Source organism: Crinia signifera, chromosome 9 (genome assembly GCF_055691185.1).
Source record: "Crinia signifera chromosome 9, ASM5569118v1, whole genome shotgun sequence".
Lineage (NCBI taxonomy): Eukaryota > Metazoa > Chordata > Amphibia > Anura > Myobatrachidae > Crinia > Crinia signifera.
In genome coordinates, this window is record NC_139225.1 from 15927458 (window position 1) to 15952320 (window position 24863).

A 24863-nucleotide genomic window follows, 5' to 3' on the forward strand; every position below is an offset into this window, starting at 1 on the left:
CCCAGCGTTTGCCACATTCACAGCAGGGTCAATGGTCACCATACCAAGGAGGTGGGGGCCCAGACAAAGATACACACAGACCCCTCCTCTCCTAATAAACACCTGTTCCCCAGGGGTTTAAATTTGAAGGTAGCTCATAGTTGCCTACCCTCCTGCATGAGACTCCCTGAAATAGCAGCAATCTCCCTCTCTCCCTCTTTAGTCTAGCAATCTCCCTCATTTCACCTAACCCACATTATCCTGTTCCATTTTTGGGGAAAAAAGGAATGAGAGATGGATACATTTACATTAAATCATCAGCGCCATTTCCCAGCACTTTACCAATTATAGCATCTCTTACTAACTGCTTTGGGGCTCATCTACATTTGGATATAAGTAATTTTAGAAGATTCCTCTCAGATGTAGCAGTGCACTCCCACGCTTCAATCTCTTTTCGCAATCTCTCCATATATGGAAGTAGACACGCCCTTTGGGTGGAGCATGACACGCTCCCTCAATGGGACGCTGTGCAAAATTCTACTACCAACCATAAACTCCCTGAAACTAGTTTTCAAAAGTAGGCAAGTATGAGGTAGCTGAGCCAGGTTGGACCATCCCTCAACCAGTGTCCTCAGCTTGTGCCACCCCGGCCCACCTGTAGTTACTGCCACCTGCTGAATGTGAAGGCGTCTTCTGCAGTCATAACCTGTCTCTCGGGCCTTTATTCTAGTTCACTCTTTCTGACAAAATCCTTCTTGGATGGACAAAACCATGTGCACTGCAGGTGGGGCAGATGTTACTTGTGCAGAAAGAATTAGATTTGGGTGGGGTTTTACTTTAAAGTGAGATCTATATTGCAGTGTAAAAATAAAGCGGCCAGTATTTTTCCTGCACAGAAACAAAATGACTCACCCAAATCTAATTCTCTCTGCACATTTTACATCTGCCCCCCTACAGTGCACATGGTTTTGTCCATCTAAGAAGGATTTTGTCAGAAAGAGTGAACTAAAATAAGGCCCTCTGTGAGGGGAGCTGTGCATTGTAATGGCTGCCATGATGTATTACACGGAGCAGGAGTTATCAGTGATTTATCGTGTCCAGTACTGGGGCAGACTGAGTGGAATGACATTTTTTTTTTAATAGCTGATTTACAAAAAGTATTTAAAAAAAAAAATCTAATTTCACAGAATTCTATTCCCCGGAATAGGATGCCTCACCTTCGAAGCGACAGAATTGCAATACTCACCACATTGCCGCTCATCGGAGCAGTCCCAGCAGTCACATACAAAGTTACAGCGGCTCTGGATGGGGCTGTCACAAGGTGATGAGGCGGCAGACGTAGCTGTGGAAAACGTGGCAGATTAGCAGGCATGTCACAGGCCACGGAGCAAAGATAACACAATTTCACCCGGTGACAGGGATGGGGTCACCGTACCAGTAGATCTGTGCCCAGTATTCCGTGACATTATTTGGGGTTTATGCTGTTCCGCTTGTAGTAAGGGCCTTATTCTGGTTCACTCGCAAAGGCAAATTCCTTCTCAAATGGACAAAACCCTGTGCACTGCAGGTGGGGCAGATGTAACATGTGCAGAGAGAGTTAGATTTGGGTGAGTTATTTTGTTTCTGTGCAGGGTAAATACTGACTGCTTTATTTCTACACTGCAATATAGATCTCACTTTGAAGTAAAACTGCACCCAAATCTAATTCTCTCTGCATATGTTACATCTGCCCCACCTGCAGTGCATATGGTTTTGTATATTTGAGAAGGAATTTGCCTCCGAGAGTGAACCAGAATAAGGCCCCATGTTTGCGCATAATGTGGTATAGCCAAATTATTTTCATCTAACTAGATCTGACCATTATACGATCACTAACTTTCGGCATGTAACTGGTTTAGGAGGGGGGCGCTTCTCTATCTACTCTGGTGGAGTCAGACACAGGGGGTCTAAGTCAGTTTTGTTAGCAAAGAAAAAAAGCACATAACTGGGTAACACCATGTTGCACTGCAGGGGGGGGGGGGGGTCAGATGTTATGTGCAGAGGAAACCTGGTAACGCCATGCTGCACTGCAGGGGGGCATATGTAAACTGGAGAGAAAAATTAGTAACTCCTGTGTTGACTATTCAGTGTCTACCTGCTATACCAGTACCCTGCAAAAGGTACAGAAGCAATGGCTCCCCGGCCGCTGTAGGACTACATGTCTAATCATGCCCATGCTGTACTTCTATTACAGCAAGCAGTGGTTGAGAACCTCTGACTGGCATGGAACTACAAGTCCCAGCATGTACTATAAGATCAGTAGTAGGCAACAGGTGGCATGCCAGTGGTATCAGCACTCCTAATTAGAAGGTTAGTCTGGGACTTGTAGTACCTCTGCCTCACATTACACCCCCACAAAATGCCCAGTACCAGATAACAGCCCCTCCAGCCCAATTGTGGGGTAAGAGCCAGTATCCGGAGCTCAGCAGTCACTCACCGGAGCAGCACACAGCGAGCAGGAACAGGGAGATGTGTGATCTCTGCATGATAACCCCCAAGAGAGCTCAGAGTACAGGGCAGGATCCTCTCAGGAACTGCACAAGTGGACTTTTACCCCTGATTAGCAGAACTCAGAGGTCTGCAGTGTAAGGTGCCCGGGATAATACTCTGCAATGTAAGCAGCCGGCTACTCAGTGCAAGCTCTGGAAACAGCAAATAGTAATGGAAATAGTCATTATTCTACAATAAACCATCCAGATTGGAATGGAGACAGCTGTCTGCCGTACGTCACAGACTCCCTCCTTGGCTGGTTTATTTAGAGCTAGCACAACGGCTTGTTACAATGCATATAGCATACTCTGCCGGAATGGCCGGGATACTCCCGATTTATGGTGTGCGGCCCCTGTGTACTTCATGGAGAGCAAACTAGGCTCCTGCTCCCACCCAGTTAAGTAGTTGCAGAGAATCACACCAATCAATGCAGAACTGTAAGCTGGGGTGGAGCCATGATTCAGGGTGCCACACCTCCTGTACCTCCCACACGGAACTAGTCCTCTGGGGTCTCTCTGCAAGAAGCACTGAAAGTACGCTTCCCAGTGTCCCAATTTATACAGAACACTTTTGGTTATGGGGCATACCTGCCTACTATTGAAAACTAGAATCAGTAGGATGCAGCAACCCTGCAAGGGGTGCCTGGCTCCACATATGGGCGTGTCTATGATTAAATGCTTGCTGTTACAAGATATTTCTATATAACATTAGTAATAATTTACTTTGGGAAGTTTGCAAGTATTGATGATAACATTGCTGTCTGCAATATGGGGTTTCTTTTTTTGCAGCTATATATTCGCTGTGATATTTCTCACTCAGCACAGTATACATGAATAATGTGATTTCTATGCAATAAATTCCAAATGCAATTTGTCTTTTTGTGAATTCATCCCTAGGCATATAAGTATGTTTTCTGCGTATTAAATGTTATTTAATGTGAACACTGGATGGTCTGCAACTGTTAGGCAAACCCTCAATTTATTGTGTGTGCTGTTTTCTATACCGTTATAACATTAGCCAAATCAGTATGGGCACCAGATACTCGATTAAACAAATGTGTTTAACTAAAGATTACTAACAAACATTCTTATCTTAAATCACAGCTCACTAGCAGCAGCACAATATGGATAAGTGCACACCAGCACAGATAAGACCTTGTGTGATCATGTGCTGCTTTCTCTCTTGTCAGGGTTCCCACAAGGGGAATAATGAAAGTCAGTAGAGAAAATCACAGTAATTACAGGCATCTGTATTGTGGGAGCATGTATCCTGCTTCCCAAATGGAGTCCTTGTTGCAAGAGAGGGCTGACCAAGCATGGGTGCAAGACCACCTCCCATTGGAAATTGGTGCAATTACAGATACTGTGCCATGGTGTGGGGGAGGGGGTTGGAGGGCCTTAATCCTTTGCCTTCATGGCTGGCCCAGACTCTTCATACATGCCTCAGCAGGGGCATCTTAGTGTATGGTCTTAACAGGAAGCTGCCCATGGGCCCCACAATTCCCTACTTTGGAGCAGGGCCAGGCATTTAACTCCGCCTGCAGCCACACAGTGGGTGGCTTTCAGCATGTTGATTGGTGGATGGCTGGGGCTATCCACCAATCAGAGTGCTGACAGCCAGTCACCATATAGAAGCATGTGGAGTGATGGCCCAAATTGCTCCAAGTCTCTAGGTAGTTACTGGTGCCTGGTTCTGATCCATATAATACCCTATTTGTAAGACCTATGTTGGGTAATTTATAAGGAAGGAGGTTTTTCTTACAGTCGGTCCCATGTACTTCTGAGCTGTGGACACGGTTGCATCATACGGTCTATGAACTTCTCCTTCCAGAACCTTCCTTGTAGTCAGCTGTTTCCTTATTCCAACAAGTTTTCCTGATTTGTCCGGGCACGTTCCTAGCCAGCGCATGGAGGCAGTGGATGATATGTAGGGGGCAGACTGTGTGGTTTGCTCTAGTCCAGAGATGGGGAACCTTTGGCCCTCCAGCTGTTGTTGAACTACGCATCCCAGCATGCCCTGCAACAGTTTTAGCATGGCCGAATAGCAAATCTGTAGTAGGGCATGCTGGGATGGTTAGTTCAACAACAGCTGGAGGGCCGAAGGTTCCCCATCCCTACACATGACCTGTGCATTATAGGGATTGTTACATGTTGGATGAAGGTGACTGAGTCTATAAATACCTATAATATAACCACACACATAGCAGGTTAATACGGGCCCAACGCTGCGTGAGACATGGGCCAGGCTGCAGAGCACATCGAGGGTGTGGTCTGTCCATACTCAGCGACTATTTATTAAACCCCCCCAATATGGAAACACGTTGCTCCAGCCAATCAGCTCTCAATTTACTTTTTTTTTTAAAACACATGACAAAAGCTGATTGGCTGGGGCACCATACAGTTATAAAATGGGCTCCTATTAGTGCTTGCTTTTTTCACTAGATACCCTAATGTTGTTCCAAACTCAGTCCTCAAGACAACTAAGCAGTCCAAGTTTTCTGGATAACCATGCTGAAGCACAGCTGATTAAATCAAACTGACTGAGTTAATAATTAACCCCTTCAGTGGTGGGCAAGTTTTTTCTGGGGAGCGCTCCCCAAAAAAACCCTACCACTGCAACCCCAGGTCCGGGCAGCGCCACTGAACAGTCTATCAGCCACGGCCGGCCCCCGGCTGTGTGGAGCGTGACGTTACAAGGTCACTCTGCACACAGCAGAGGGGAGGGAGGCAGGGCCGGGCAGCCGCTGAAGTTGAGCACCGCGCTGATTTCAGCGGCGTAGCCCGGCTGGAGGGAGCGCAGGCAGTGGCTCTCCCGAGAATTTTCCGGGTTTGCCTGTCTGCGCACTGGAGCAAAACCTGGAAAATTCTCGGGAGTGCCACGGAAGGGGTTAAATAACATGTGCTCAAGCACAGATATTCTTAAATCCTGGACTGTTAAGGTAGCTTAACCCTTTGAGTGCCAATTGGACTAGTTAAAATAGGTGTGAAAATTGCCAAAAAACTTTTTTATTCATCATAATGACCGGTAATGTTACTTTATGTGAGAAATAGAACCTTTTTTTTTTTTACACAACATTTTTTATTTGAATTTGTATAACAAGTGTGAGCGACGTTGGCATTGTTAGCAGATATTTTGCACATCTCTCACAGACATTGGCACTCAAAGGGCGAAGGACTGTGATCGGAAACCACTGCACTAACTTGTTACACTATGCCCTGTTTATGTGCATCACACATAGAATTTGAATTTGACGGCAGATAAGAACCACTTGGCCCATCTAGTCTGCCCCTTTTTTAAACATGTTACCTCAAACCATATTTGATCCTTATTTTTTTGTAAGGATATCAATATGCCTATCCCAAGCATGTTTAAATTGTACTACTGTATTTGCCTCTACCACCTCTGATGGGAGGCTATTCCACTTATCTACTACTCTTTCTGTGAAGTAATTCTTCCTTAAATTTCCCCTGAATCTTCCTCCCTCTAGTTTCAGTGCATGTCCTCGTGTTCTGCTGCTCCTCTTCCTGTGAAGAATGTCTCCCACCTGTACCTTGTTAAAACCCTTGATATATTTGAAAGTTTCTATCATGTCCCCCCTTTCCCTTCTCTGCTCTAAAGTATACATATTAAGATCTTTTAGTCTTTCCTGGTACGTTTTGTGATGTAGGCCATGCACCATTTTAGTTGCCCTTCTTTGTACAGTCTCTAATGTATTTATATCCTTCTGGAGATATGGCCTCCAGAACTGAACACAATACTCTAGATGAGGTCGTACCAATGACCTATACAGTGGCATTATTACTTCTTTCTTTCTACTGCTGATACCTCTCCCTATGCAACCAAGCATCTGACTTGCCTTCTTCATTGCTTTGTTACATTGCCTACCTGCCTTTAAGTCCCCTGAAATAGTGACACCTAGATCCCTCTCTTCCTCAGTAGTTTCCATTATAGTGCCATTTATACTATATTTAGTCTTTGGATTTTTGCAACCCAAGTGCATGATTTTGCATTTTTTGGCATTAAACTGTAGTTGCCATGCTCTTGACCATTCCTCTAATCTACCTAGATCATCAATCATTTGTTTTACCCCTCCTGGTGTGTCTACCCTGTTGCATACCTTTGTATCATCTGCAAAAAGGCACATTTTACCCTCAATTCCATTTGCAATATCACCAATAAAGATATTAAAAAGCACTGGTCCAAGTACAGATCCCTGGGGTACTCCACTTGTAACCTTTCCCTCCTTTGACTGTACTCCATTTACTACAACTCTCTGTTTTCTGTCCTGCAACCATGCTCTTATCCATTCAACTATCTTAGAATCCAATCCCAAGCTTTCAAGTTTATTTAACAGTCTGCGATGTGGGACAGTGTCAAAAGCCTTACTAAAGTCTAGATAAGCTACATCTACAGCCCCACCTTGATCTATTACTTTAGTCACCCAGTCAAAAAAGTCAATAAGATTTGTTTGACATGATCTTCCCCCAGTAAACCCATGCTGTTTTGGATCCTGTAAATTGCTGGTTTTGAGATATTCTACAACTCTTTCTTTTAAGAGTGTTTCCATCAATTTCCCTACTACTGATGTAAGGCTCACTGGTCGATAGTTGCTTACCTCTTCTTTGCTTCCACTTTTGTGCAGTGGGACTACATTCGCTGTTTTCCAGTCCTCTGGAATTACTCCAGTAGCTAGTGACTGGTTGAATAATTCTGTTATTGGTTTTACCAGCTCCCCTTTGAGCTCTTTTAGTATCCTTGGATGTATCCCATCTGGCCCCATTGATTTATCCACTTTCAGTTTTGAGAGTTCTGTGAGGACTTTCTTCTCTGTAAATGTACTTGTTTCTCCCTCAGTTTTCTGACTATACTTGCAACTTAATTGTGGCCCCTTCCCCTCTCTTTCAGCAGTGAATACTGAGCAGAAATAATTATTAATATTATCTGCTATTACATTGTCCCCCTCAAGAAAACTTCCACTCTCAGTCTTTAGTCTTATTATTCCACTTTTTGTTTTTCTCCTTTCACTTATATACCTAAAAAAAGTTTTCCCCCCTTTACCCACTGATTGGGCCATTTTCTCTTCAGCCTGTGCTTTTGCACATCTGATTACCTTCTTAGCCTCCTTCTGTCTAACAAGATACACCTCTTTGTCCTCATTCTTCTGCGTCTTCTTAAATTTCTTAAAGGCCAACTTTTTTGCTTTCACAATACTTGCTACTTCTTTTGCAAACCACAATGGCTTCCTTTTTCGTGTGTTTTTCCTAACTCTTTTGACACAAAGTTCTGTTGCTTTTAGAATTGCACTTTTTAATTTTTCCCACTTATCCTGCACTCCTTCCAAGTTCCTCCACTCTGCCAAAGAATCCCTTACAGAGTTTCCCATCTCTACAAAATCAGCCTTCCTAAAATCTAACACCTTTGTTTTTGTGTGCGATGAGTCAGTCTCTGTCTTTATTTTGAACCATACTGCTTGATGGTCACTGGATCCCAGGTTTTCACCCACATTTATGTCAGATATTCTGTCACCATTTGTAAGTATTAAGTCTAATATTGCGTCCTTACGAGTGGGCTCCCTCACCAATTGCTGGAGGGATGCTCCTTGCAAGGAATTCAGCATGTCCCTACTTCTGGTGGAACTTGCAACAGGCAGCTCCCAGTTTACATCAGGTAGATTAAAGTCTCCCATGATTATCACCTCTCCTTTTAATGCCATTTTATTGATGTCCTGCAATAGGCTCTTGTCAAGTTCCTCTTCCTGACCTGGTGGTCTGTAGATCACCCCTATACGAAAAATCGCCTTCTCCCCTGTTTCTATGGTCACCCAAAGGGCCTCAGTTTTTTCTTCAATACTTTGTATTAAGGTAGTCTTTATACTTTTTTTCACATATATTGCAACCCCTCCCCCAATTCTTCCCATTCTGTCCTTCCTAAATAAAGTATATCCTGGTATAGCTATGTCCCAGTCATGATTTTCATTGCACCATGTCTCTGTAATAGCCACAATATCCAGTTCATCCCTTGTCATTATTGCAATTAGTTCTGGGATTTTATTTCCTAAGCTTCTAGCATTTGCACACATAGCTCTTAAAGTTGTGTTTGTGCTTCTCCTGCTGCTAGCTATGTTCATCTTTCTGCCTATATCTATTCGGTTTTGATTGGTACTATCTTTTGTTGCAGTGGATAGGCTTCCTGTTCCATTTTCCTGCTGAGACAATACCTCTAGGTTGGGGGAGCAGATTTCTTCATTTGGTTCACTGCCCCCCTCTGCTAGTTTAAATAGTTGCTTATGAAGCTTCCAAACTTCTCACTTAATATTCTCGTTCCCCTTGAAGATGGGTGCAGGCCATCACTTTTATATAAGGCTCTGTCTTGCCAGGTAGCTTGACTTTGACGTATGAGGAAATGTGGTGCCGTCAGCTGAAAAATCAGTCTGCTCATTCAGATAAGGTAAGTGTAATGATGGCTTATCTGTTTATCAGATGTGATAGATACATTTCCATTTTGTTCATTCAGTTTGTACTAGGCTGTGATGGAAACAGGCTGATCGGGGCTGGAGCACTCGAACGCCTGCGTTTTATCTGGCACTCCCAGAAAATGGCCGGATACCGCCCCCAAACGCAGGCTTCCTGTGAACTTGCGAATGGCCATAAATTAAAAGGACACTGGAATTTATCACAGGATGACCCCGTGCATACATACTATGGACTGTACGTCTGCACAGTCGTTCAATTATTACTTGGCCTGCAAATTCACAGATGTGCGATTAGGTCTGAATAACCCCCATGGTCACAAATAAATTGGTCAATAAACACAAGGTTGTTATAACTCCGGCCATTTTTTATGGGGGATTTTTTTTCATTTTTATTTTTTTCAATTGAATTTAACCCCCGCCCTACCAGCACATCACTTACTTGACAGGATGATTGGTGTTTTAGAATTTGTCTATTGTTCCGCACAGTTCCCAGAGCAGGGAAGAAATGAGTCAGCTCACGACTTTCCCAGACTATTCATGGTAAGGCATAATGCAGATACACCCCCGGTGGTACCAGGCGGCCATGACACACATTCATGTACAGATGTGTCCACGTGCGGCTATGCTCTGTGCGCTGCACGCCGCGCTACCAGGAAACAACTGTAACGTAGCATTCCGGAAGTGGACACAGCAGCGGTCGCACACAGAATATAGGCAATATTATTTTATTCAGCAGACGCTGCTTGTGTGTCCTATTCACATTGCATTGGGAATAGGACCCTTTATAACAAAAAACGCTACTACCTATCCAGGGCATGGCGTGGCAAGGAGGAGGCCAGAGGTATATGGACAGCTCTGTAGCCTCTGGAGAGACCAACCAGCTATTCCCCATCGGAGAAAGTCACTGGGCAATGGGGTGTACACAAGGTGAGATTCCTTTGCTTTGGGCAGCACGGACGGTGTAATGCAGGGATGGGGAACCTTCGGCCGTCCAGCTGTTGTTGAACTGCACATCCCAGCATGCCCTGCTACAGTTTTGCTATTTTGAAATACTTAAACAGTTGCAGGGCATGCTGGGACGTGTAGTTCAACAACAGCTGGAGGGCCGCAGGTTCCCATCCCTGGTGTAATGGTTAGTGCTACTGCCTCACAGCACTGAGGTCATGGGTTCTATTCCCACCATGGCCCTAACTGTGCGGAGTTTGTAAATTCTCCCCGTACTTGTCTGGGTTTCCTCCGGGTACTCCAGTTTCCTCCCACAATCCAAAAATAAACTGGTAGGTTAATTGCCTCCCAACAAAACATTAGGTTTTTACTATATAGTCAAAACGAAGGGTAAATTGTACCGTGTGTACACACCATAAGAAACCCATCAGATTTCCCCCAGCTGTGTGATGAGAGGACAGGTGTATGGTGACCTGCAGGGGCTGTAAATGACAACACACCTGGTGCTGTCAGCGGTTCCCAGGCCACATCAGACCTGACCTTAGCACCAAACACCACAGCCTGCACTTAGCTCCCAGCTATTAAGTCATAAAACAGTGTTCCAGGTATTTATGATGCTGCCACCACCACGTCTTAGCCACCCCTTCTGCGCCAGGTATAACGGTTACAGTTATGGTGTAGAAGGTTACGATTGGCCCTTCCGCAGCAGCCTGCTGGGTAATGCATTACAGTACAGCTATTATGACCGTGATACTGACATTTTATATGTGTGGGTTCTAGCTGACATCTGTTGAGCCCTGGCATCTTTTCATGAGAACTGTACCTCCGGATTGTGGCTCAGCGGTGCAGAGTGTGACCTCCTGCCAGGCTGGCAGATGCCATCACACTGACATATGCCGACAGAGCCTGTCCGCAAGGTTACCTGTGCTTACAGAGCGTTTATAGAGGAGAAGCCTGAGCGGGCACCAGCGGGTGTGACATCGTTCTGCTGCGCCTGTGACATCGTATGGGGCAGATAGAGATAGAGGAGATAACGCACCAGCCAGTCAACTGTGTATGAAAAATGACAGTTGGGAGTTGATTGGCTGGTGCGTTCTCTCTTAGTACATCTGCCCCTTTATGTTCTACCCTTAGAGGAGATTGCGGCACGGTTACCATGGGCATCAGCTATCAGTCATGGCAGCGCTGTATAATTAACCCCTTCCCGACATTTGACGTACATTTACGTCATGGCCGGGAAGCACTTCCCGACACATGGCGTAAATGTACGTCATGGCTTTAAACTGTCACCGCGTCTATAGACGCGGTGACAGTTTCAACATGTCTGCTGTCCCTGACAGCAGACATGTCCGTGCATGCCCCGGGGGGGCTGCGATGCCGCCCCCCCGTCGGCGATCGCTGTGATTGGCTGTTCAGTGTGAACAGCCATTCACAGCGTTTTCCTGTGTCACCGGCGAATAACGTTCGCCGGTGACACGGGATCAGAGGTGATTGGTGCTGTAAAGTACAGCACCAATCACCGCGGGGTGTAAGGGTGACACTGGTGTCACCCCACCTCACCCCGCCCGCCCCCAAAGGCCGTGATTGGTCCGTCGGACCGACGGACCAATCACAGCCAAGGAGGGGGATTTAAACTAACGGTGACTGCACTGCAGACGCCATTCCGGTCTGGAAAGCGTGCAGTGCGGTCACCGTACCCCCCTGCCGCCATACTGACCAGAACCTTGCTGCCTGCAATACTTACTTGATCGCTGCTGATTGATTACTGGATCCTGTTCAATAATTGTGCCTGTGAAATTGTGCTGCTGCACTGTATTAGCTAGATAGATAGAGAGATAGAGAGATAGATAGAGAGATAGATAGAGAGATAGATAGAGAGATAGATAGAGAGAGATAGAGAGAGATAGAGAGAGATAGAGAGAGATAGAGAGAGATAGAGAGAGAGATAGTGTCAGAGAGTGCTATATTTTGTGCTGCTGCAGTGTGATATAGTTATAGATAGAGAGAGAGAGATAGAGAGAGAGAGATAGAGAGAGAGGCCTACTGACAGAGTGCTATATTTTGTGCTGCTGCAGTGTGATAGTTATAGAGAGATAGAGAGAGAGAGATAGAGAGAGATAGTGACAGATTGTGCTATATATTTTTTATATAACTGACTGCTGCCCCCTCCTTTTGTGCTGATCAGTATAAATTAACTGATCAGTAACTTTTTGGGGGCGCAGGGTTTTTTTTATATATAGATATACCTGTGAGTGCTGCTGCTGCAGTGTCATAGAGTGTTAGATAGTGTTAGATAGTGAGAGATAGAGAGATAGAGAGAGATAGTGATAGAGAGTGCTAAATTTTGTGTCTGCTGTCCCCGCCTTTTGTGCTGATCACTATATCTGAGGTGATCAGCAACTTTTTTGGGGGTACAGAGGTTTTTTTTTTTTTATATATACCTGTCAGTTGCACCAAAGGTTGTGCACCTGCTGCACCTCACTGGTAATCAGTGTCGCATCACTGATCACCTTTTTTTTTTGTGTGTGTGCTGTGGGGTATTTTTTTAATTTTTTTTTTTACACACACTGTGATTTTGTGGGTGTCCTGTGGCCGCTGTGCGCTGATCAGTGACGTACATCACTGATCATCTTTTTCGGCACAGGGTTGATCTATTTTTTTTTTTTTTTTGATCAAATTCCTGTTGCCTTTGAGCGCTGTTCAGTGACAGACGTTACTGACCAACATCTGTGCTCAATTTTTGGCGCAGGACCTTTTTTTTTTTTAACCCCTTCCTTTTTTTTTTTTTTAACCCCTTCATTTTTTTTTTTTTTTAACCCCTTCATTTTTTTTTTTTTTATTGGTATAAAGCATTTTTTTTTTTTTTCTGCACCACATACACACTACACACTACATACCCCCCGGATTGAAATAAAGTTTGTGCCCCCCCCTACACTATACACGTGTTGAAACATTTCACTACCGGTAACACAAAAATAAAAATGGCATCCCAAATGTCCTCCCAAATGTCCTCCCAAATGTCCTCCCAATCATCCAGGAGAATGTATTCAGTGGAGGAGGCATATGCCATGCTTGCTTCGGACTCTGACACAGGCAGTGATGCAAGCGGGGAATTTGAAGGATTTGCCTTAAGCTCCTCTTCCTCCTCTGCTGATGAGGGACCCCCTCAAAGACGCCCCCGTAGATCAGCTGAGATTCCCCCCCCAATAATTGATCTAGTATGGACCCCACCACCAGACAATTTTGAGCCCCAGGTTCCTGAGTTTTTGGGCATGCCAGGAATCCAATTTGATTCCACAGGTCTCAGAGAAATTGACTTTTTCAAATTATTTTTCTCTGATGATTTTATAAATTTAATGGTGGACCAAACTAATTTATATGCCCAGCAGTTTATTGCTCAAAACCCCACGTCATCATTTGCTAGGTGGACCCCTGTAGATGCAGTAGAGATGATGACGTTTTGGGGTCTGGTGTTTCATATGGGCATAGTAAAAAAGCCAGAAATTAGGCAATATTGGAGTACAGATGTTCTGTACAGTACTCCATTTTACCGTATGGCCATGCCCCGGACTCGATTTGAGACAATTCTTAAATTCATACATTACACCGATAATGCACAGTGCCCACCCAGAGATGATCCCACCTTTGACCGGCTATTCAAAGTCAGGCCGGTCATTGATCATTTCAGTGCCAAATTTGAAGAGGTGTACATCCCTGAAAAATTTATTTGTATCGACGAGTCCCTTATACATTTTAAAGGAAGGGTTAAATTCCGCCAGTACCTTCCCAATAAGAGGGCAAGGTATGGCATAAAAATGTATAAGCTGTGTGAAAGCACCTCAGGGTACACTCACAGGTTTAGGGTATATGAAGGGAAGGATTCAAGAATTGAACCGCCAGAATGCCCCCCCTCCCTCGTAGGTGTTAGTGGGAAAATTGTCTGGGATTTAGTGCACCCCTTCCTGGATAAAGGTTATCACCTCTATGTGGATAACTATTACACTAGCATCCCCCTGTTTAAGGCCCTTGGTTCAAGAGGTACAGCAGCTTGCGGTACTGTGCGCAAGAACCAAAGAGGCCTCCCAAAAACGCACATTGCCCAAGTAATGAGAAGGGGTGAAAGCAGGGGAATATGCAACGAAAATATGTTGTTGGTCAAATATAAGGACAAGAGGGATGTCCTTATACTGACAACAATTCACGGAGACAGTACCACCTCCGTCCCTGTACGAGGTGCTAGTACCCACACCTCCAAACCTAATTGTATCCTGGATTACAATAGGTACATGGGCGGAGTGGATCTTTCAGATCAGGTACTGAAGCCGTACAGTGCCCTGCGGAAAACAAAAATCTGGTACAAGAAGGTGGCCGTGTATATCATCCAGATGGCACTGTATAACGCTTACGTGCTATTCCGTTCTACCGGCCAGAGGGGGACATTTATGCACTTTCAAGAGGAAGTCATAAAGGGCCTAATATTTGGGAACCAGCAGGCAGAGGGCCCCAGTACTTCTAGTACTGGCCCCCGTATTGTACCAGGGCAGCATTTTCCTGATGAAATCCCCTCCACTGGAAAAAAGGGCAGGACACAAAAAAGGTGCAAAGTTTGCTATAAAAAGGGAATAAGAAAGCAAACTATTTTCCAGTGTGACACTTGCCCCGACAAACCCGGCCTATGTATAAAGGAGTGTTTTAAATTATACCACACATCTATGGAATATTAGGTTCATAATTTCACCGTGCTTCGGGGGTCTTGCTAATGCCACATAGCACCCACCATTCATTCCACCAGAATCTGAGCCGCAAAATCCAAAAATCACTCCTTCCCTTCTGAGTCCTGCCATGCACCCAACTGGTATTTTTTGGTCACATGTGAGGCATTGCCGTACTTGGGAGAAATTGGGGCACAGATTTTGGGGTGCTTTTTCTCCTTCATTCCTTGTGAAATTGAAAAATTTTGAGCCAGAACTGCATTTTTGTGTAAAAAAATGTAATTTTTCATGTTCACTGCCCACTTGTATCAAAATTGGTGAAACCCCTGGGGGTTTGAAATGTACACTATACCCCTAGATGAATTCCCTGAGGGGTGTAGTTTGCAAAATGGGGTCACTTGTGGGGGGGTTCCACTGTATTGGTGCTTTGGGGGTCTTGCTAATGCGACATAGCACCCACCATTATTCCACCAGAATTTGTGCTGCAAAATCCAAATATCACTCCTTCCCTTCTGAGTCCTGCCACTTTTTGGTCACACATGAGGCATTGCCGTACTCGGGAGAAATTGGGGCACAGATTTTGGGGTGCTTTGTCTCCTTCATTCCTTCTGAAAATGAAAAATTTTGAGCCAGAACTGCATTTTTGTGTAAAAAAATGTAATTTTTCATTTTCACTGCCCACTTGTATCAAAATTGGTGAAACCCCTGGGGGTTTGAAATGTACACTCTACCCCTAGATGAATTCCCTGAGGGGTGTACTTCGCAAAATGGGGTGACTTGTGGGGGGGTTCCACTGTATTGGTGCAACATAGCACCCACCATTCATTCCACCAGAATCTGAGCTGCAAAATCCAAAAAATCACTCCTTCCGTTCTGAGTCCTGCCATGCACCCAACTGGTATTTTTTGGTCACATGTCAGGCATTGCCGTACTCGGGAGAAATTGGGGCACAGATTTTGGGGTGCTTTTTCTCCTTCATACCTTCTGAAAATTAAAAATTTTGAGCCAGAACTGCATTTTTGTGTAAAAAAATGTAATTTTTCATGTTCACTGCCCACTTGTATCAAAATTGGTGAAACCCCTGGGGGTTTGAAATGTACACTATACCCCTAGATGAATTCCCTGAGGGGTGTAGTTTGCAAAATGGGGTGACTTGTGGGGGGGTTCCACTGTATTGGTGCTTGGGGGGTCTTGCTAATGCCACATAGCACCCACCAAAATTCCACCAGAATCTGAGCTGCAAAATCCAAAAATCACTCCTTCCCTTCTGAGTCCTGCCATGCACCCAACTGGTATTTTTTGGTCACATGTCAGGCATTGCCGTACTCGGGAGAAATTGGGGCACAGATTTTGGGGTGCTTTTTCTCCTTCATACCTTCTGAAAATGAAAAATTTTGAGCCAGAACTGCATTTTTGTGTAAAAAAATGTAATTTTTCATGTTCACTGCCCACTTGTATCAAAATTGGTGAAACCCCTGGGGGTTTGAAATGTACACTATACCCCTAGATGAATTCCCTGAGGGGTGTAGTTTGCAAAATGGGGTGACTTGAGGGGGGGTTCCACTGTATTGGTGCTTGGGGGGTCTTGCTAATGCCACATAGCACCCACCAAAATTCCACCAGAATCTGAGCTGCAAAATCCAAAAATCACTCCTTCCCTTCTGAGTCCTGCCATGCACCCAACTGGTATTTTTTGGTCACATGTCAGGCATTGCCGTACTCGGGAGAAATTGGGGCACAGATTTTGGGGTGCTTTTTCTCCTTCATACCTTCTGAAAATGAAAAATTTTGAGCCAGAACTGCATTTTTGTGTAAAAAAATGTAATTTTTCATGTTCACTGCCCACTTGTATCAAAATTGGTGAAACCCCTGGGGGTTTGAAATGTACACTATACCCCTAGATGAATTCCCTGAGGGGTGTAGTTTGCAAAATGGGGTGACTTGTGGGGGGGTTCCACTGTATTGGTGCTTGGGGGGTCTTGCTAATGCCACATAGCACCCACCAAAATTCCACCAGAATCTGAGCTGCAAAATCCAAAAATCACTCCTTCCCTTCTGAGTCCTGCCATGCACCCAACTGGTATTTTTTGGTCACATGTCAGGCATTGCCGTACTCGGGAGAAATTGGGGCACAGATTTTGGGGTGCTTTTTCTCCTTCATACCTTCTGAAAATGAAAAATTTTGAGCCAGAACTGCATTTTTGTGTAAAAAAATGTAATTTTTCATTTTCACTGCCCACTTGTATCAAAATTGGTGAAACCCCTGGGGGTTTGAAATGTACACTATACCCCTAGATGAATTCCCTGAGGGGTGTAGTTTGCAAAATGGGGTGACTTGAGGGGGGGTTCCACTGTATTGGTGCTTGGGGGGTCTTGCTAATGCGACATAGCACCCACCAAAATTCCACCAGAATCTGAGCTGCAAAATCCACAAAATCACTCCTTCCGTTCTGAGTCCTGCCATGCACCCAACTGGTATTTTATGGTCACATGTCAGGCATTGCCGTACTCGGGAGAAATTGGGGCACAGATTTTGGGGTGCTTTTTCTCCTTCATACCTTCTGAAAATTAAAAATTTTGAGGCAGAACTGCATTTTTGTGTAAAAAAATGTAATTTTTCATGTTCACTGCCCACTTGTATCAAAATTGGTGAAACCCCTGGGGGTTTGAAATGTACACTATACCCCTAGATGAATTCCCTGAGGGGTGTACTTTGCAAAATGGGGTGACTTGTGGGGGGGTTCCACTGTATTGATGCAACATAGCACCCACCATTCATTCCACCAAAATCTGAGCCGCAAAATCCAAAAATCACTCCTTCCCTTCTGAGTCCTGCCATGCACCCAACTGGTATTTTTTGGTCACATGTGAGGCATTGCCGTACTCGGGAGAAATTGGGGCACAGATTTTGGGGTGCTTTTTCTCCTTCATACCTTCTGAAAATTAAAAATTTTGAGCCTGAACTGCATTTTTGTGTAAAAAAATGTAATTTTTCATTTTCACTGCCCACTTGTATCAAAATTGGTGAAACCCCTGGGGGTTTGAAATGTACACTATACCCCTAGATGAATTCCCTGAGGGGTGTACTTTGCAAAATGGGGTGACTTGTGGGGGGGTTCCACTGTATTGATGCAACATAGCACCCACCATTCATTCCACCAAAATCTGAGCCGCAAAATCCAAAAATCACTCCTTCCCTTCTGAGTCCTGCCATGCACCCAACTGGTATTTTTTGGTCACATGTGAGGCATTGCCGTACTCGGGAGAAATTGGGGCACAGATTTTGGGGTGCTTTTTCTCCTTCATACCTTCTGAAAATTAAAAATTTTGAGCCTGAACTGCATTTTTGTGTAAAAAAATGTAATTTTTCATTTTCACTGCCCACTTGTATCAAAATTGGTGAAACCCCTGGGGGTTTGAAATGTACACTATACCCCTAGATGAATTCCCTGAGGGGTGTAGTTTGCAAAATGGGGTGACTTGTGGGGGGGTTCCACTGTATTGGTGCTTGGGGGGTCTTGCTAATGCGACATAGCACCCACCAAAATTCCACCAGAATCTGAGCTGCAAAATCCAAAAATCACTCCTTCCCTTCGGAGTCCTGCCATGCACCCAACTGGTATTTTTTGGTCACATGTGAGGCATTGCCGTACTCGGGAGAAATTGGGGCACATATTTTGGGGTGCTTTTTCTCCTTCATTCCTTGTGAAAATGAAAAATTTTGAGCCAGAACTGCATTTTTGTGTAAAAAATTTAATTTTTCATTTTCAATGCCCAGTTGTACCACAATTGGTGAAACCCCTGGGGGTTTGAAATGTACACTATACCCCTAGATGAATTCCCTGAGGGGTGTAGTTTGCAAAATGGGGTCACTTGTGGGGGGGTTCCTAAATTTTAGCATCTTATGGTGCCTAGAAACCTACATGGTGCCTAAAAAATAATCTCAGAAAAAGGAGTCTCCAAAATCAAGTAGGTGCTCCTTCTATTATGAAGCCTGTGGTTTGGTCAACGTGCACACTAGGGCCACATATAGGATATTTATGAAAACAAAAGAATTGGGGGAATCAATTTTTAGTCACATTTCTCTAGTAAAATGTACTGTGTTCCTTAGAAAAATGTATTAAAATTGCAAATCTGCAAAAAAAAAGAAATTTTGAAATTTCACCTACACTTTGTTTTAATTCCTGTGAAACACCTAAAGGGTTAACAAACTTCCAAAATGCTGTTTTGAATACTGTGAGGGGTGCAGTTTTTGAAATGGCATCATTTATGGGGGTGTCTCACATACAAGTCCCTCAAAGTCACATCAGAACTGAACTGGTCCCTAAAAAAATCAGTGTTTGAAATTTTCTTGAAAATTTGAGAATTTGCTATTCATATTGTAAGCCTCCTAGTGTCCAAAAAAATGAAAAGGAAGTTGAAATAATGATGGAAATATAAAGTAGACATATGGTCTATGTTAGTTATTAACTATTTTGAGTGGTATGATTATTTGTCTCACAAGCAGAAAATTTAACATTTTGCAAATCGCTAAATTTTCCATTTTTTCACGACATTTTGGTATTTTTCACAAAAAAACACAGACTGTATCGACCCAAATTTACCACTAATTTGAAGTACAATGTGTCACGAAAAAACAATCTCAAAATCACTGGGATAAGTAAAAGCAAAAAAAAGTTATCCCCACTTAAGTGAGACATGTCAGATTTGAAAAAAATGGCTCTGTCAGGAACGCCAAAACTAGCTCTGTCAGGAAGGGGTTAAGGGATTAATCCACCTCAGTGATCTCTGGCAATTCCAGCCCTCGCCCAGCAGGGGGCATCTACCAGTACTTGGCAGGGAAACAAATGGCTTAAGCACAGGTGCAGAGGAATCTGTTCTACGTAGGGAGCGTTGTACAGCAAATAGCCGTCACTAGTAGGAAGAGCAGCACTACAGCCGATGGAGGGGTAAAAGGTTTAATGCACGCCTGTTACCTGCAGCCATTGTGATGTCACGGGTTAATCGATAGTCTACAGATGTATATAGTATAACACAGTTACAGCTGCCAGAGATGTGTGTAGGCGATCCGTGCACTGTAACACAGTGAGGATCCAACCTTCCCATGAGCTGAGGACTCCTCTCAGCACAGAACGCTGCCCCTTGTGGCCAGACGAGAGACACCTAGCTCAGCAGTCTCCACATAGTATATGGCACTGGTTGCCTACCAGCTGGCGTAGGAATCTGTACACGCAGCGACGCAGTATCTAGTATCCTTCATCCGCCCAAGTCACCTCGTAGTCCGGATACTTGGCTTTTATTAGCTCCATAGACACGGCATGCCTGGCCCGACCAAACCCCTACAGAGGGACAGAGCAAGAAGAATAGATATTACTACGGTATTATGTACACTTATAAAGCACAGGTCCCTTGCCCACAGGCTGTGTCCCTACCCTGCTGTATCATTTTGGGGGAACACCTCAAATAATAATAAAGACAGAAAATAACTATGTAATAAGAAAACCATGTATGTGTTGCTCAGTGATTGCTGCCATATTTTTTGTAAAAGTCCACCCCCATCTCTCATGACATCGACCTTCAGTAACAGAGCAGCTTACAGTAAGCAGAAGCCATAATGAGGGAATGTACTTATTGTGCATCTCCAGTTATATACACGTATTCTCACTGGCCTGTAATCTGTACAAAGCACAGTGCCCCATCCACCCTATTCCACTATCCTGGCCTAATGGCCGCCTGGTGGATCTGATCGTGGCTCAACAGGATACCAAAGTGTTATCTATCGAAATCCATTGCCATTGAGAAGTGGAAACGTGGGCAGAGGAGAGCCCTGAAATCCCTGTGCACAGCCCACCTGCTAATTTACAAGGTACATAGGTTAGGCTAAGCCTAAGGCCCCACACTAGTGCCTAAATCTAACACCCACCCCCACCTCAGCCTAACACTGACCTGCACTTACGATGGGCATGCTGGCTGTCTGCATGTTGGAATCCCGGTGCAATGACATGTATATATGACCTGGATAACCCTGTTGGGGCGGGGAGATATTGGGTACCCGTGCCCCCTGTACCTGTCTATAAATACAGCAGGAACGTCTTACCAGAGAGTAGCCGTAAATGTGGATCTTCTTGTTGGAGTGGCTGATGCGGCCTCCGCCCAGACATTCGCAGTCATAGACGCCGTCCTTCTCAATCTCTGCCGCCACCTTGTCATAGATATCAGCTGCAGCGGGACACACAAGTCAGACATTATATATGTGTAACCTGCCATACTTACTACTGGCATCCCCTTCATGATGTAAAGGGGAGCGAGGAGATGCGTGGGACTGGTATTACTGCTGAATCTAACAAGTCGGCAATAGTGGTTTGGTGGCAAGCAGGTACATACGCTCCTCTCTATAGTTAACACAGAGTTACCAACAATTAAGTATTGGACACTACGATAATTTAATCCAATCAGAGACTGAGAGTACCCGCACTGAATATACCGCCACCAGCACTGGGAGCACCCACACCATATATACTACCCCCAGCACTGGGAGCATCCACACTGTATATACCGCCCCCCCAAGCACTGGGTGTACTCTTATTGTATATACCACCCCCAGGCACTGGGAGTACCCACACTGTAAAGACCACTCCAGTCCCCAGCACTGGGAGTACCAGCACTGTATATACCACCCTCTGTACTGAAAGTACACATACTGTGTATACCAGCATTAGGAGTACCCAATATACAACCCCCAGCACTGAGAGTACCTGCACTGTATATACCACCCCCAACACTGGGAGTAATAGCACTGTATATACCTCCCTCAGTACTGGAAGTACACATACTGTGTATACCAGCACTAATGCTGGCCACACATCAGACCAACTTTCCTCCAACCATCCAACTAGTTGGTTGGTTGGACTGAAAATCTGGTACTGGATGGGAGCAAAGGACAATAAGCCATTTGCTCACAAACCCAGGAGAATGGACAAAAACATTCAGTGAAATTATTTACATCAAACAGATACAACTACAGTGCATTGTCTGAGTGACAGGTGTTGTCCATTTTCCAATTTGGGAAACAAATTACATTTGCTCCCATCCAGTACCAGATTTTTATTCCATCCAACCATCTAGTTGCCGGGGGGTGGTATATACCACCCCCCGGCACTGGGAGTACCCGCATTGTATATACCACCCCCCGGCACTGGGAGTACCCGCACCGTATATACCACCCCCCGGCACTGGGAGTACCCGCACCGTATATACCACCCCCCGGCACTGGGAGTACCCGCACCGTATATACCACCCCCCGGCACTGGGAGTACCCGCACCGTATATACCACCCCCCGGCACTGGGAGTACCCGCACCGTATATACCACCCCCCGGCACTGGGAGTACCCGCACCGTATATACCACCCCCCGGCACTGGGAGTACCCGCACCGTATATACCACCCCCCGGCACTGGGAGTACCCGCACCGTATATACCACCCCCCGGCACTGGGAGTACCCGCACCGTATATACCACCCCCCGGCACTGGGAGTACCCGCACCGTATATACCACCCCCCGGCACTGGGAGTACCCGCACCGTATATACCACCCCCCGGCACTGGGAGTACCCGCACCGTATATACCACCCCCCGGCACTGGGAGTACCCGCACCGTATATACCACCCCCCGGCACTGGGAGTACCCGCACCGTATATACCACCCCCTGGCACTGGGAGTACCCGCACCGTATATACCACCCCCAGCACTGGGAGTACCCGCACCGTATATACCACCCCCAGCACTGGGAGTACCCGCACCGTATATACCACCCCCAGCACTGGGAGTACCCGCACTGGATATACCACGCCCAGCACTGGGAGTACACGCACTGTATATACCACCCCCAGCACTGGGAGTACACGCACTGTATATACCACCCCCAGCACTGGGAGTACCCGCACTGTATATACCACCCCCAGCACTGGGAGTACCCGCACTGTATATACCACACCCAGCACTGGGAGTACCCACACTGTGTATATACCGCCCCCAGCACTGGGAGTACCCACTCTGGATATACCACGCCCAGCACTAGGAGTACCTGCACTGTATATACTAGAAGTACCCACACCGGATATACCACGCCCAGCACTAGGAGTACACTGTATATACCACCCTCTGCACTGGAAGTACACATACTGTGTATACCAGCACTAGGAGTACCCACACTGGATATACCACGCCCAGCACTAGGAGTACACTGTATATACCACCCTCTGCACTGGAAGTACACATTCTGTGTATACCAGCACTAGGAGTACCCACACTGGATATACCACGCCCAGCACTAGGAGTACCTGCACTGTATATACTAGGAGTACCCACAACGGATATACCACGCCCAGCACTAGGAGTACCCGCACTGACGTGACGTCACACTGTATGTATGAAGGGGCGGGTACAATGGATGAGCTGCAGTAATGGCGGCTGTCCCCTCACCGTGGTACTCAGCAAAGCTGTATCCCCGCACAATGTCCTTGTACTCCTCCGAGCCCTCCTTTATATGGACCCGGATGAGCACGTACTTGAAGACGCCGCTCGGGTCTATATCCACCGCGGGGACCCGCTCAAGCCCCTTCTCCGCCATCCCAACGTGCAAGTGACTGACAGACAGACAGCACAGGCAACCAATCCACGGTCACCCCGCCCACTCCTACCGACTGCCCAATAACATGAACAATTGTACGCTAAATAATATCTGGCTGACGTCACTTCCAGTTGTGGCTGAGGCTCGGTCAGCCATATTGTTCCTGGGCATTCCCTGCTAGCATCGAATTACATGTGCCTGTCTAGTAATAAGTGCGCACGGGATGCGGTCATTTGGTCTACTGCATTATGGTCGACAGTCATTAGGTCGACATGCTAAAAGGTCGACATGACTCTAGGTCGACATGGGAAAAGGTCGACATGATTCTAGTTCGAAAGGTCATTAGTTCGACAGGTCATTAGTTCGACAAGGTCATTAGTTCGACATTGTCTATGTCGACATTCACAAGGTCGACATGGAGTTTTTCACTGTTTTTTGAGCCAACATGTGCCGACAGGCGGTATTTCATGCCCTACCATCCACTAGGGCGTGGTGGGAGAATAAAATAGTGTGCCGAGCGTAGCGAGGCACCGTGCCCGACGCATAGCGAGCGCAGCGAGCGATGCGAGGGGATGCAGTGCACTTTAAACTGTGTCCATGTCGACTGTGTTGACATTCAGGTTAAAAAACAGTGAAAAACCCCATGTCGACCTTGTGAATGTCGACATAGACAATGTCGAACTAATGACCTTGTCGAACTAATGACCTGTCGAACTAATGACCTTTCAACCTAGAATCATGTCGACCTTTTCCCATGTCGACCTAGAGTCATGTCGACCTTTTAGCATGTCGACCTAATGGATTCGACCTAATGACTTTCGTCCATAGCGCAATAGACCAAATGATCCCAACCCGTACGCACTGTGTGTTATCACTGTGACATCTAACTGCTGCTTTTATATCACATCAGTGTCCCGCAATACATACTGGGGCTTACATCATAGTAAGGCATTGTTTCTGGGACTTGTAGTTCTCCAGCATCTGGAGAGCCGCAGGCTTGGTTTATGTTCACCTTACCAGTGTGTCCTTAATGGAATTTGGGCAGGTATCGACCACTCTTTACGACAGGGGGATCTAGACACTAAAGGGATTTTTTTGGGGGGAACCTTTGGCCCACCAGCTGTTGTTGAACTACGCATCCCACCATGCCCTGCTACATTTTTGGTATTTGCCCATGCTAAAACTGTTGCAGGGCATGCTGGGATGTGAAGTTCAACAACAGCCGGAGGGCCAAAGGTTCCACATCCCTACTTTACGATGTAAAGCTGGCCATATATCTACAGATTGATTGTCAGACCTGGCTGGTTGAAACAAAAACCTGGTAATATCTGAGTGTCAGTTTTTGGCAGCTTTCCAGCATTTCACAGCAACTGTCATTTGATCTCATTCATTACCATTTTGTTCCAACCAGCCCAATCTGACAATAAATCTGTAGATGTTTGGCCGGCTTAACCCATAATAGGGTAAAATGGAGTCCCGGGCACGCAGGAGGCCCTGGTATATCGGCTGTGTCCACTCCCAGATATATTATAATTGTAAAATTACAATATGCTGTGTGTCAGGGCCGGTAACAAGGAGTACGCCACCGGCACTAG

At 45.6% G+C, this 24863-nt stretch overlaps 2 protein-coding genes across 3 annotated transcripts in view; both read right to left on the reverse strand.

Annotated features, from left to right (window-relative positions):
* Positions 1-4416, reverse strand: part of MAMDC4 (MAM domain containing 4) — a 33605-nt gene extending 29189 nt beyond the window's left edge. The window contains exons 1-3 of the mRNA XM_083160474.1: positions 4270-4416; positions 2456-2498; positions 1226-1321 (exon numbers count right to left, since the gene is read on the reverse strand). Coding sequence (XP_083016600.1) covers positions 1226-1321; positions 2456-2498; positions 4270-4416 — 286 coding nt within the window. The remainder of the gene's footprint in view (positions 1-1225; positions 1322-2455; positions 2499-4269) is intronic.
* On the reverse strand, positions 1224-23338 carry PHPT1 (phosphohistidine phosphatase 1). 2 transcript variants are annotated; one of them, XM_083161145.1, is made up of 4 exons: positions 23121-23338; positions 20735-20856; positions 19845-19976; positions 1224-1321 (listed from the first exon to the last, which is right to left on the reverse strand). In XM_083161145.1, the coding sequence occupies exons 1-3, from the start codon at positions 23266-23268 to the stop codon at positions 19884-19886; spliced, it is 363 nt and encodes a 120-aa protein (XP_083017271.1). In that variant the 5' UTR covers positions 23269-23338; the 3' UTR covers positions 1224-1321; positions 19845-19883. The 2 variants fall into 2 exon arrangements, with proteins under 2 accessions (XP_083017271.1, XP_083017270.1); XM_083161144.1 differs by lacking the exon at positions 1224-1321 and having other exon boundaries at positions 19580-19976; positions 23121-23337.
* Positions 23339-24863: the final 1525 nt, after the last annotated feature.